This window comes from Coccidioides immitis (genome assembly GCF_000149335.2).
Source record: "Coccidioides immitis RS genomic scaffold supercont3.1, whole genome shotgun sequence".
Taxonomy (NCBI): Eukaryota; Fungi; Ascomycota; class Eurotiomycetes; order Onygenales; family Onygenaceae; genus Coccidioides; species Coccidioides immitis.
The window spans coordinates 3051887-3064928 of record NW_004504310.1 but is presented as its reverse complement, the minus strand read 5'-3'; the positions used below and the strand labels follow the sequence as shown (position 1 = coordinate 3064928).

Genomic DNA, 13042 nt, shown 5'->3' with positions numbered 1-13042 from the left:
AACCTCCGGGTTCGGAGCAATCAACACACGAAAACTTGGTTCATGATTAACATCCCCGAATGGTAGGTAGTTGTTTTTAACTTAGATTAATTGCTCTGTATTTTGCCAATCCATAGTCAATGTTTGGATAAAGCCTCGACAATGGGCCTTGCGAGACCTAGAACTCGAAACCTTGAAAGCTCTGGGTGTGTTGCCTCATCGTCATCGCTTTGATGCTCATGTTTTCTCGGAGCGAAAAGTTATTGGGGCACCATCAGAAAAACCGAAACAAAAAAAAAGGAGTACAAATTTTGATTGTGACATCATAGAGATGTTTTCAAACAAATAAAACAAAATCTGGTCAACTGGACCGGTTAAACATGCTTAACCCAAAGGCCTGACAGCAGCAGCGCGCTGTCATCAATTTCGAGAACGGGAAACATCTATGACATGTCATGACAAACAAAATCCAGAAAAACAATCCCACGGACACGGAGTTGCTCTTCAGGCAGTGTGACGGTGACACTGGATTGTAGATCCCAAGCTTAACTTAAACGGTCCGGCTCATGCGTGTAGGTGCTAACAGTGGCAGGCAAGAAGCGGCAGAAAACTGGGCCAATATCCTGCTCGACGCCGATAAATTTCCCACCTTTCTTGAATACCTTATCCATTTGAACTTGAGGTGCAAGCAGCGTATTGACTGAAGACAAGCAACGATATGGAAATTGCCCGGTCCTGACAACAAGTAAACGGGTGACGTCCCATGTGGATAGGGAACTTTTGCTGGTTGCCATCAAGCTTTTTTATACCTAGCCGATCTGCCGGTCGTCAAACATTTTTGGTCACTGGCAGCGAGTGGGCTGGTTTGCGAGTCGGTCGTCGGTGTGGGTAAACTAACCCTGCAGCAAGGATCAGCGTCTCGGCCGTTATTTGGCAGGATTAGCGATAGTAACGGCGGGCGTCACAATGCAACTGATTGCTGTATGGGAGTATACTGGGGAGACTGGGAGGAGGGATAGCATAGAATAAAATAGCAATATTTTTTCAACCCAACCACGACCTCAGCGCAGACACTCTTCAAATGCCACTAAAGCAGGTTGGCGCCAAGAACTGGTATATGATGAAACCAATCAGAAAGAGGACTATTGACTGTATAAATTCTGACTAATTCAATTTATGCAAGCAGCATAAACTGGGATCTCTGGCTGGGCAGAAAAGCTCGCCGCAACGTAAATAATTGACACGAACTGCACTTCAGACAGCGTCATCATTGTGAGCAACGCAACACGAATACATTCATGGTGCTCCGCCTCCAGCTGATGATTTCGAAGGAGGAGAGTGCATATATGTAACTAGAGGGGCGTGAATCGATTGTCCTGATGCGGTTAAGCAAGACTTTCGCCGAATTTGCTGAGGAATCATACTGAGCCACCTTGAGAAGCACCACGCTGGGTGTCCCATACACGCATTTGCGTCTACGTCCAGATCACTCCGTACTCCATCCATAATGTATTTCATACGATAGGGCGCATATTCTAACCTTGAAAGTGTGCAATGGCATAACGGGGTGTCAGTAGCGTCGCTTCTGAAGTTCAGGGTGCGGCATTTTTGCTCCGACCCATGATCAGTATCATTTATTTTTTCGCTTTTATTTTTATTTTTTATTGTTTTTTAACCCGCAGCGGAACGTTGGCAGTGCGCATCGGCCACAAAAACACCCCAATCGGGAAACGAGTGCGCCGAAGGGAGGGAGATCGGGATATTCGTACGCACAACACGGGGGTCCGGACACGCCCGAGTGCCTGTGGTAAATGTTGGCTCGGGTGAGCTACCAGACGCAGCTCCTTCAGGCTGATCGTCGTATTCGCGAAATTGGAAGCGCGTTAGTAATTCTGCTGCCTAGGTTGGTTCATCGTAAGGTACTGCGTCCTCGAGAGCCAAGCAAGCGTCTCCCCTTCGGAGCTTCGAGAATGCGAAAGAGCAAAGTCCGGGCGCGGTTTGGCATTTGTGCTGACTAGAGCACGGAGAAAGTGTCAGTCGGAACCTCCGGTATTTAATACCACAGCGTAATCAACGGAAACGCTCGTATGGATACGGTCATTTTCTCGAAGCTCGAGAGATTTACGGCTGTTGCTCAAAGGATTGCAGTTGGATCTTGGAAGATAATCGTCTGCAGCTGAAATATGAAGGTGCGAACAAGGCCCAGTTAAAAGCCGCTCTCCTCCCTGAGCTTGGGAGGGGCGAATTTTATCCTTTATTCGGCCAAAATCGGCCGAACATAGATCGTGGCCTTCGAGGAAGGCATTGAATAATACCGCTGCGTTACGGCAGATGTTGGGCTGAAGTAATGTAACAACAGGTGTATTGCTCCGTCCTCCGGAACGGAGTCGGTGATGTGCAATGTTCCAGAATAATGCGCAGATTTGTCCTAGCCCACCTTTTAGTGCGCCGGTTAGGCGACTCCAGCGTTGACGGTGAGCTCCAGCCAACTGTTGTTATCGCATCAGATACGCGATTGCTCCCTTCGCGTCTTATAGGTAAAGCTGTACGGAGTATTAAGGGTGCTACACTGCTACATATGATGTACCCCCGTAATTATATGTATAAACATACATACGGGAGTCTGTACGGAGGGTACAGGGAGTATTTTTTCCTAGTTAAGGTTGTTTACTCCGTACAACGCGAGCTGAGTAGAATAGACGTTATCCTTTGTGTCCCAGCTTCCAAGAAAGAAGCTTGGAATCTGTCCTCTCAAGTCTCTGAACGGGGATCTGCACTCCTGCTTGGCAGGAATTCCTCCCCGCTGAGTCGCCCAGCGAGGGCCAAGATGGACGATAAGGACGCCGAGAATCTTGTGACGAGAAACAAAAAGGGAAAAGCAAACGTGCAAAAATACGCAGGAATCCTAAGCCGAATTCAAACCAAAGAAAAACTTCGGGATCCTGGCAAGCCCAAAATGGGACCAAACATCAAGCCTCTTGCCCACCCCGTCCTGTCAAAACGGGGCCATGCCATGCTCCACGGTTCCACGGAATGTCGCAAAAGCCAATTGTACACCTTCTCATAAATTTGTTTTTACCTTTTGCTTCCCGTCAACCAGGTCTCGAGGCAAAGACAGTTCCTTATAGGTGATCGCTAATCCTGGCGGCTGGCCCTGTACCATGACTAAACTTTCTCCGGTTTGCAGTGATATAATAGTCATCCCGAACCCACCTGGACTGTTGCACTCCCTGTTATTGCTGGGAAAATCTTGTTGAGTGATGTTATTTTGCTACACCCCCAGTGCCGCTCTCACAGCTCACCCTTCTCACCGTCTTTATGATACCATAGGTCTCGGCCTTGTATTGGTTTTTCTCTTTGTCTACCCATCTCAAGCAATTGGTTTTGTTTACTTTTGAGATAGCCGTCTCGAATGAACACCCTGGAACAACGTCCTTGCTTCGGCTGTACAATATACTCGTCGTTTGTGTCTGCTTGGGCAGCTTCGATCTAGCATCCACCCCAGCTATTTCTCAACTGGAAGTGCGAACCTTCCCGTCGTCTCTTGAAGCAGCCGCAGTATCGCTGGACCTTCTTAGCCAGCCGTGTGAGAGAAAAGAGGGATCAAATTGCAGCGAAAGGAGGAAAATAGCGTCAACATTCCAAAACAGATTTACTGCTCAATTGGCGGCCTATTACAATTTACCTATCTCATTGAGTTCCACACGCGGGAGAATCCCGTCAATTGAGAACCACCGTTTCCGAGGATCGGCTTGAATTTCGCTGTTCCTCAATCCTGTCATGTCCGCTCAACATTCACCGTCGTCAGAGAGCCCGGGGGCTGAGGATAATAGGCGGAAGAGAGTGTGCAAAGCCTGCGATAGATGTCGAATGAAAAAGTCAAAGGTGAACTTCAGCCCGCCCTATACCTATCCATGGACCTCTGACCCTTTGCTAATCGTCTTCGATTAGTGTGATGGCAACAGTCCCTGTCAGAGATGTAAGTCAGATAACACGATATGTAAGTTTGGAGAACGAAAGAAAGCTCAAGACAAGGTGTACCCAAAAGGGTAAGCTTAGCGTCCTTGTTCAAGTTACTATTCTATGAAGTGAGGAAAGTATTTGGTGACAGAATGTCTTTCCTGGTTTTGTCAGATACGTCGAGATGCTAGAAGAGCAGCAAAAGCAGCTGGTTGCTGGCCTGCAGCAACTCTATCGGCGCGCGCGAGACGGCGAGGGTTGGCCAGGCTCTCCTCTAAGGGAGTTCAACGGCCGACCCTTAACCCACGACATACTCGAGGGTTTAGGAGTCTTGAAGGACGGAGAAGTGGCGGACGAGCATTTCGAGGATGACCTGTCTGTGTTGCAACAGCGCTTACTTGCCAGCGGTTCCGGGGTAATGCGAAGACGAGATTCGTCCGATGCGAGTTCAAACGGCGACGCTTCCCCGACGTTTACTAAAAGTATGCACGGTGGAGCTCCCTTTTCGGCGACCAACATGCCTCCTACACCCCCTAATTACAGTCCCTATTCCCGATCGCAACAAATAACAACGCAAGCAAACATATCACCGACACTACCACAGCAATCAACGTCGATACCACATCCTCATGCCCAGGCATCGGAATTTCAGGCATCCTTCGCACAACGACAAGCCTTTTTTGGAGCTCCAGCTATTGCTGTACCCCGCCATCCGTCATGGGACCAGGTCCATGGCAATGGGCTAGATATAGGACCACCCGGTTTAATACATGGCTTTGATCCACCGTTGTCGGGCGATAGTATGGACTACTTCCAACGACCTGCAGCCTCCATCTCAACGACATTAACCCATGGACCCATCGGTCCCTTACACGGACAAACCGAGTGGATAGATGAAGAATTCCAAAAGCTTTTCAACCCCAGCCCAGTTTGACCAACACAATTTATGTTGCAACCTAGATCTTGCAGTCTCGTTTCCGTGACCGCTTGTGTATTTTATTCGAGCACTTCGCCGGAGTGGTGAAGCACATGTTATTCTATGACCTGGTGCATAGCGGGTTCTGGTTCACGCTGATTTCGCCTCTCTTGGATAATGGTTTTCTTCTCTTCTGATCTTGCTCCTTTTTGATACCCGTCGACTATTTTTCCAGTTGTAAAAGTACCTATCGTTGGTCTCCACTTCGCCAAGATGATATCACCATTTGTGCAGTGCAACTTCAAAAATTCTAATCATCCTTGCCGATGTGGTTGCAGGGCTGAGACCTCAGGATGATTCATCAGCGAGGCGAAGCGTGGGGGCCTTCCCAGCCCCACATGAGCTGCGCGCAGCAAACTCGCTTGTGGCTTGCCTCTCCCTTGGCAAAATCTCGACATTCCTGCTGCCGTTTTCGAACCCCGTCTTCGTGTTGAACCCCCCCCCCCCCAGGCGCTCAGCTATTTGTTGCCCTGGATTCGAGTTCGACGATCGCAGGAAGCTGGACATGGGCAGATTCGTCGAAGCCCCTGATCCTATTATTGATAGTTTCTCCAATTCCCGCAAATTCGATAATGTCTAGTCCCACATTAATGATCTGGGGGAAAGTGTGTGTACACAAGATTTACACCGCAGAGAGGCCGCAATAGAGTTCAAGGCTTTTGGAGTGAAAATGACAGCGACAAGGTCTTGATAACGATTTGGGTTCTATTCACCGTTTCTTGGGCAGGAGTCGCTCATTCTGGTTCCCATCGTTATAATTTGTTCTTAGCCATGGCTAAACGATGTTTTAACGCATTGGGACAACTAACCACCCGATGCGATAGACGAGGCTCCGTACCTGCGGATGGAGGAGCTACCATAATGTAATCTACCTGGTTCCAAATAATTGTACGGAGTAGTTGACAATATTAAACGATAATATCCACTCAGTTGAGTTAATCGTACCTTCTTTGCCGTCAGTATTCGGCAAATAAGTTCAAGGATAAATCGGCAAAGAAGCCCTCCGTTTGCGCCCCTTTTTTTTTTTTTTTTTTTTTTTTTTTTTTTTTTTTTTTTTTAAAGAGCATGCCCGCTTCGGCCGAAATTCGAGCTTCATTGAAATTCCCGCATTGCTTTTTCTTTGCCATGCCATCGCTAGAGTTAGTTATTTACACCAACTCGAACGGAGCGCTGTGGGGTGCGATGTGCAACAGCTGAATGCCCAGCAATGTCTCTTCACTTGCGCTTTGGCGCAATCTCATGATGCAGACTGCGATCAACCTGACCACTAGTTAATCCCCCGCTCCAAAAATCAATGCTCATTAGCTGCACGCAAGGTATAGACTGAGGACAACAACCCGTATTATCAGGTGGATGCAGGTGTGCACATGACGACTTGTGACTGTACGGAGGACAATGCGTGTATTCTTGCCCCAGTAGGCTTCTAGAAAACGCAGCTGTGCTTGGCCAAGGGTTCCTTCTCCGAGGAACGTCTTCCGCCAAACCATCCACCACCATCTAGGCAAAAGAAAACATTCTCCGTGGAGTGGTTGCACGGGTAGGCCAGGGTCTAAAGATCTGGAAAAATGGCTCAAATAGGTACCCTACTTCGTGATATCAAAGTGGAATCTGCCCCTTCAGGGTACATATCGCCTGGGGTATCGTTGAAGGTGAACTCATGCTAGCACTGGCCGAGACTGTCTACGCAGCCAGCGTGCACCCGCATGGATTTAGTTATGTAGCCCCGAGTCGCCGACTAACATCGCCGACATTGAACTCCGTGCTCCATACGTTACTGTACATTTGTTTGCCCAGGGTGATTCCCAGCCCCTTAACAACTCCTCAAGCTCGAGCACCTTTGCAGAAACGGTGCATATTTGTTGGAAAAGTTTTGTAGCACAAACGCCTGATTGGCATGACAGTCAAGGATCCGCAATTATTGCAATTTCTATGTGTTATTACCCACAAAGAGGAATTTTCTTTTTTTTTTTTTTTTTTTTCAAAAGCCGATATCCCGGGAACCTGGATGGCCAGAATTCCCCATCACTCCTCGAGTGGATTTTACCTTGACGGGTTCCGTGCCATGCGAACAAGAATCTCTTCCTCGGTCGGGAAGGCGTCGATCATTGTCATTGTTTTCTCGACAGGGTTGTCCCGACGTTTTTCGAACGTGCGAGTCATCCGTCGCCGATCGAGAACCTTAAACCCCGGCCGAGGTTGAGCTGATTCTGGATGAGCAAGGATGACTAAACGAGCTGGATACGACGGCAGCGTAATGTAAGGTATCCGAGATGTCTCCGTCAACAGAGTGGGAGAAAAAAGGATGTTAAGTCATCCAACTAGCCCGGCCCACAGAAGACAGGCGAAGCTCTCGCGCCCTCTGTCCCGAGGCTAGCTAGCCCACTCAGCATGAACAGAAGCTCGACGAATACCATTTGATCCGAGCGTTCTGGCTAGCTCGCTCTCTCCCCTCTCAAGAGGATTTGGTTTTCATCGGAGCAACGAAGATCCGAGCCGAGACGCTGGAGCGGGACTAACTACATGAAGACTAGTGTCAATATGAAGTTACGGAGCAAAAACCGTCTGTATATGACTAAGCAAACCTAACTGAAAAAGGCACGGCTAAGTCAAGTGGCTACTCCTGACACTCTCAACAAGAAAATGCTGAGGTCATCGACATAGAAAACAGCCTTTTGTTTGTCCTTGCGGTTGCATCTTGTTACTAATCACTGAGAAAAGGCCGATTCAGAGCAACGCTGCCACTGTCAACCTTGAGGCATGTCCATCCTACACTGGTGATTTCTAGTGCTATCCAAGACCGAGGTTTTACGTTTGAGGTAAATCCACGGCCCCTAGCACCCATCATGGAGTCATGTCACCTCACAAACGAAACCAACATTGAACGTCTAACTAGTCCCTCCAATCCAGCGTTGCATCTTGCGCTCTCCTCTGGGACGCCTGGACCGGATCTCCATAGTCACTTTCAAGGTTACCTATGGAATTTACGAAAATATTACGGTGCCCAAGTTGTTATTGTCAACATTCTTGGCAGCAGCCCTAATCAAGCTCTTCAGGGTGACCTACAGCAGTTGCCAAACTGTATGATCCTCTCTATTTCGATCACAGTAGTGATGACACAGACCCCTTCCTCTTGTGTTTGTTGCCATTATTCACGCGAAGCAGCCTCTTATACCAGGCTCTGTGACCTCGAAGGCATGGTGATATCAGTTTACTGAGGGTCGTACTCTCTTGGACTACCTGTGGATGAGTTGTCTTCTGAAAGGAGTACAGATCAGCTCATTCTGATTGAGTTCATCCCTGAGCCTTCGATGCGAGAGCTTCGACCACAGGATTGCTCTCTCAGCTAGGACGACAGCAAAACATCGAACACATTATTGATGGAGAGTCCACAATTTACACCCGTGATGTACGGCTTGGTGACCTACACCCCGAGATATGTGATAGTGGAGTGGGATCCCAACCCCAAAGAGAACAGAACCAGAAGGGTTGTTCTCGTGGACTTTGGAGTAAATATATTGTCTCGACACTGAGGAAGAGCAGAAACTATTACCTGGGATCTGCATATCTCCATAGCTTTGTTGGTATGAGGCTTGAAGAATGATGAAGACCTTCTCCATTGACTGGGATTGCCGGACTTGGATTCGGACTGAATATGCACATACAGCATCCCCAGTCAAACCATAAATGAAATCACAATGGGTATCGGGTATTATTTTCGAAATGAGGTACATGACACGGGATGATGAGCGTCTGTATTAGAAACTGAACAGGTTTTGCTTCTGAGAGTGAGAGATGAGGAAAGTTATGGATGAAATTCTACAACCTAAGTGATTGTGCCCATTGGAAATCTGCCAAGGACCACCCCACTTAGGACAAACAGGCCTGGTTGTTAAAATAGCCGAGATAGGACATTAAACTTTGAAATATGCCAACATCTTTTTTATCAGCATAGCTGTGTGTACTTGATCCATCAGTATTGAGGGTAAGGAAACAATTTGATATGCACTTCCAGATTTCATCAGCCACACTCAGCAGCTGCTGTTTTGTTCCCTCTGTTCAATCCAGGTGATGATGTCACAAATGAACTCGCGGGAAACAACTTTGACCCCCTGGTTGACGAAGAAGTCCAGGTTGCAAGTGTTCTGTTAGCGTCAGGCAACCCCTACATACAGGCACGGCACACCAGCACCACAAGGGCGCAGATTTCTCTGTCTTCTTTGCTTCTTTATCTGTTACGCGCTGACTGGAGGCTGGCTGAGGCTATACTGAGTCCTTCAGGGGAGGATTTGTTTGATTTTTCTTTTCCTTTCCTTCATGCTGAAAATCCTCTTGTTTACGTGTCACATAGGTTAAGCAGCTGAATTGATACCCCTTCGCTTCGCAGTCATCCGGAGCATAACATAAAATTCAGCATTGCTTTCTTCCTTTTCTGCTCGTTTCTTTCTGAACTCCTGCGAGCTGCAAAGACGCGAGCGACTCAACAACTTGGCAACGGATGGCCGGGTTGAGAACCGACATGACCACCGTAGGGATACAACAGCCCTAGGATCTGATATACGATGGCACGACGGAATGGCGAGGTGCCGGCACAATGCCATGAACGCGCACGACGACCCTGCTATTACTAATTTAGCTGCTATTAGATATTCAACCACAACTCCTAGCAACACGGAACAGCGAAGCAACAGTCCTTACGGAAACAATGCTCTCGCTTATCCGCCAGCGGCGTCATTTGGCCACTCGTATCATTATTGCGACTAAAGAGCACGTTGTCTCCCAGCCTGCTGGATCTGTGTATTGTGGCCATCTTCCATCGCTTCACCTTGCTAAAATGGTTTGGGATACTGCGGAATCATCTCGCCGGTGCTGCAACTAGCCTCACCGACTCCAAAGAGCTCACCTTATGTAACAGGCAATGTATTCTCCAAGATCGTCTGCCTAAAGACTGGCGAGGCATTTGCCTTCTGCCCTAGTGCAATCCTAGACATAGATAGAATTCCGAAGCCCTCGACTAGTAGTGAAGAGGGTAATGACTACGCTGAGTCCTCATTCAGCGTCCCGTCTCCTAGTGAAGGCCCATGCAGATCTATGAACTGGGTCTCCGCTATATCAACCTGAAATTAGGAAACCGCATTACTGCAGGTGGCGGCCGAAGCATTCTTGCGCAGGAATACTGCTCTCTATAGACAACTCCTTTCCACGAGCATTAGTCAAAGAAAGGATTGAAGTTCGTTAATTGCTACTCAAGATTTCTTTGGACGGCAATTCAAGCTGCATCTCTTAATAGAAGTTTATAACCAAGAATTGCGACGAGGTTCAGTTTTCAACCTTGGAGCCGCAGGGGTTTTAAAAGTAGGTCAGGATTTCAGAAATTCCACGGTGACACTAGTAAGTTAGTTAGCTCTACTCCGTACATAGCAATGGAAATCAACAAGTATATTCTAACTGCGGTATTCGAAAGCCAAGCAGTGATGTTACTGGGAAGTTGCACGTCGAAATAACAGCTAACTGACTACCCTGGCATAAGTTTAGCTACCGTTTGTTCCTTCGGGGAATCAACTCGATTAGGACTGGCGGCTCTTGATTTCTCTTTCCCCCAAACCGAATACCGCACTTCCTTGTGAGTATTCTAGATACACATCTCACCAGATATCATGAGCGGTGTCAATTTAAACATCATGGCAAGAAACCTGAGGGGTGGTATTCGAATATTTAACTTGTCGTACAAAAAGGGCTCACCCCGTTTTCCCATCATGGTCAAACGGTGAAAGGGATGTTGCTTATCGCCGAAGTCGGTAGATGCAAACAGGGCAAACTGCGACCACCGTCGGCTTTGTCATTGTCAGAGTTACACACCACCACCAGCCACTGCCCGCTCGACGGAGATTGTGACATCAGACCCCCAGCCGAGGGTCACGAAGCCGCATATAACATGGAACTAACACGGAAAAGAGCCTTCTTCCTTGAGAGGTCTTCCACTACAATGTCACTCATCAGATATTGACTTTTCATAGGATCTTCTCTGCAACTCTGATTGCTGGAAGTCTCTAGACGCGAGTATCCTTCCCGGAAACGAGGTTTATCTATTGAAACTATCATGTCTTCGTCAGATGAAAAGGCGGCTTTTACATTCCTCCCGCTTGGCGGTATCGTCCAAGAATTTCGTGTGGAAGGCCACAACCTCGTTCTCGGGTTCCCTACTGAGAAGTTATACCAGAAGTACCATGCTCCTTATTTTGGAGCTACGATTGGCCGCACTACGAACCGGTTGAAAGATGCAGTTATCAATAATGTCAATGGAAGGTCATACAATATCACAACTGCCAGGGGACCGCACTCCATTCACGGGGGAAAGGATGGGTGGAATACTAAGACATTCTCGGGCCCAAAGCCTGTAAATCGAAACGGTAAGGAGGGTTTGGAGTTTAGATATATGAGTAAGGACGGCGAAGAGGGGTACCCGGGAACCGTTGAATTGAGAGTTTGGTATACCGCAGCTGAAGAGAACGAAGAAGGCCAGCCACAAAAAACAGTCCTTGAGGTTGAGTACGAAGTTGAATTTGTGGGGGATGAATGTGACGAGACCGTTGTTGGGGTCACGAACCACAGGCAAGTCGCAGTATCCGACGATAGCTGCTTGTCGAATGAGGAGCGATGCTTACATGAAACGTAAAGTTACTTCAATTTAGGTAATGGTCCGACGATCGAAGGAACTGAAGCCGTGTTGGAAACGGATAATTACCTTTCTACCGACCCCGAGGGCATACCTACCGGTACCATTGAGCGATATACCTCAACAGAAGTCAAGAAGCCATTTTTTATGAACGCCACTACCCCGGATATCGACGAGTGCTTCGTTATGGACACGGACCCATCGTCTATTCCGCTGGACACTAGATCTCGCCCGATGAGACTGCTTGCTTCTTTCAAACACCTTGTAACTTCTTTTCACCTGGAAGTTTATAGCACCGAGCCGGCCTTTCAATTGTATACTGGCAAGTATATCAATATTCCCGCAGTGTCTGGCTTGCCAGCGCGGGGACCAAGGTCAGGGTTCTGTGTGGAACCCAGTCGTTATGCCAACGCCCCGAACGAACCAGAATGGAGAAGTATGTGCGTGTTGAAAAAAGGTCAGAAATGGGGTGCCAAGTCTATGTACAGGGCATGGAAACAATAGCGTACACCCAAGAATATGCCTACAAATTTCATCATTGCCCTCCAGATAATCGCGGACCAGAAGCTGTGTATACCTTGGAAATGACTATCCCGGGTCGTGCTCAAACTGATCACGATTTACTGGATTACGGCGGGTCGATAGTCACGATTCCATAGGAGATAAATTGGTAACTCTGAATAAAAGGCCTATTTGTTTTATTCCACCTTACTGCAAACAAATGGATATCATTTTCATTATTTAACCCCGATACTTTCCCCCGCAGCATAAGGCGATATGCAAGTTTATGTATGTACATACATGCACTCAAGGGTCTCACCTTTCATTTTGGTCCGTGTCCGGTTTCAGAGTCTTGACCTTTGGACAATTACAACAAAGTATGGTGATAGGAACAATACGTCTATCCTTTTAAATGTCTACATGAGCATTTCATTATTCCTGGGGGCTTCTTTGCAATTGTCTCGTCTTAGGTGGCTTTCGAGTGAATATAAGTAGGTCGCTGTATTTCAAAGTTCGATACACGACATTCGATAGCACATGATTGATGCTACTACAAATTCTATGAATACCGACCCTGCAGGGTTGGTTGAAGAAGACGAAGGACCTGAGTGGCCGTTAGAAGCATATGCGTTTGTTGGAGGGCCCAGTTATAGAACCTGGAGAGAAAATTTGATCGACTGAGACGGATACCCTGACATATTTGCATTCATTCCGTTATATGAATGAATACAATCGACCGACCGACCGAAAATCCGTTCGAGTAGACAAAAGCAATCGACTGAACCTAGATATCGAGCCATTTCAGATTTCATCGATTTCTCTCGAGGCCTACACGTCTGGTTGATTCCCACGAAACTCTCTAGCAGATTACGATGTGTCGCCAACTCTACAACAAACATTCTTGCGGCCACCTGATATTTGTTCGAACAAAAACCTGTGGCAAGAAGCAATAT

At 47.5% G+C, this 13042-nt stretch overlaps 5 protein-coding genes across 5 annotated transcripts; 3 read left to right on the top strand and 2 right to left on the bottom strand.

The window, feature by feature from the left end:
• Nucleotides 1-68: 68 nt before the first annotated feature.
• CIMG_12724 (uncharacterized protein) lies at nucleotides 69-986 on the bottom strand. Its single transcript, XM_004445660.1, has one exon. It carries the CDS (start codon nucleotides 771-773, stop codon nucleotides 525-527), a length of 249 nt encoding a protein of 82 aa, XP_004445717.1. The 5' UTR covers nucleotides 774-986; the 3' UTR covers nucleotides 69-524.
• A 664-nt stretch (nucleotides 987-1650) lies between these two features.
• On the bottom strand, nucleotides 1651-3142 carry CIMG_12723 (uncharacterized protein; the record flags this gene model as incomplete). The annotated part of the gene is made up of 3 exons (XM_004445659.1): nucleotides 1651-1878; nucleotides 2040-2468; nucleotides 3059-3142. 3 exons carry the CDS (start codon nucleotides 3140-3142, stop codon nucleotides 1651-1653), a joined length of 741 nt encoding a protein of 246 aa, XP_004445716.1.
• A 57-nt stretch (nucleotides 3143-3199) lies between these two features.
• On the top strand, nucleotides 3200-5913 carry CIMG_02061 (C6 transcription factor). The gene is made up of 3 exons (XM_001248289.2): nucleotides 3200-3864; nucleotides 3931-4028; nucleotides 4114-5913. The coding sequence occupies exons 1-3, from the start codon at nucleotides 3760-3762 to the stop codon at nucleotides 4871-4873; spliced, it is 963 nt and encodes a 320-aa protein (XP_001248290.1). The 5' UTR covers nucleotides 3200-3759; the 3' UTR covers nucleotides 4874-5913.
• A 1845-nt stretch (nucleotides 5914-7758) lies between these two features.
• On the top strand, nucleotides 7759-8262 carry CIMG_10866 (uncharacterized protein; the record flags this gene model as incomplete). Its single annotated transcript, XM_001248290.2, has 2 exons — nucleotides 7759-7993; nucleotides 8186-8262. The coding sequence occupies 2 exons, from the start codon at nucleotides 7759-7761 to the stop codon at nucleotides 8260-8262; spliced, it is 312 nt and encodes a 103-aa protein (XP_001248291.2).
• Nucleotides 8263-10828: 2566 nt separating this feature from the next.
• Nucleotides 10829-12481, top strand: CIMG_02063 (aldose 1-epimerase). Its single transcript, XM_001248291.2, has 2 exons — nucleotides 10829-11524; nucleotides 11591-12481. The coding sequence occupies exons 1-2, from the start codon at nucleotides 11013-11015 to the stop codon at nucleotides 12090-12092; spliced, it is 1014 nt and encodes a 337-aa protein (XP_001248292.2). The 5' UTR covers nucleotides 10829-11012; the 3' UTR covers nucleotides 12093-12481.
• Nucleotides 12482-13042: the final 561 nt, after the last annotated feature.

Excerpts from the sequence above, each read along its gene's own strand:
- CIMG_12724 (XM_004445660.1), bottom strand. The coding sequence starts at position 773 with ATGGCAACCAGCAAAAGTTCCCTATCCACATGGGACGTCACCCGTTTA.
- CIMG_02063 (XM_001248291.2), top strand. The coding sequence starts at position 11,013 with ATGTCTTCGTCAGATGAAAAGGCGGCTTTTACATTCCTCCCGCTTGGC. Across the intron at positions 11,525-11,590 it reads GTTGGGGTCACGAACCACAG|TTACTTCAATTTAGGTAATG; the intron begins GCAAGTCGCAGT and ends TGAAACGTAAAG.
- CIMG_02061 (XM_001248289.2), top strand. The coding sequence starts at position 3,760 with ATGTCCGCTCAACATTCACCGTCGTCAGAGAGCCCGGGGGCTGAGGAT. Across the intron at positions 3,865-3,930 it reads GTCGAATGAAAAAGTCAAAG|TGTGATGGCAACAGTCCCTG; the intron begins GTGAACTTCAGC and ends GTCTTCGATTAG. Across the intron at positions 4,029-4,113 it reads GACAAGGTGTACCCAAAAGG|ATACGTCGAGATGCTAGAAG; the intron begins GTAAGCTTAGCG and ends TGGTTTTGTCAG.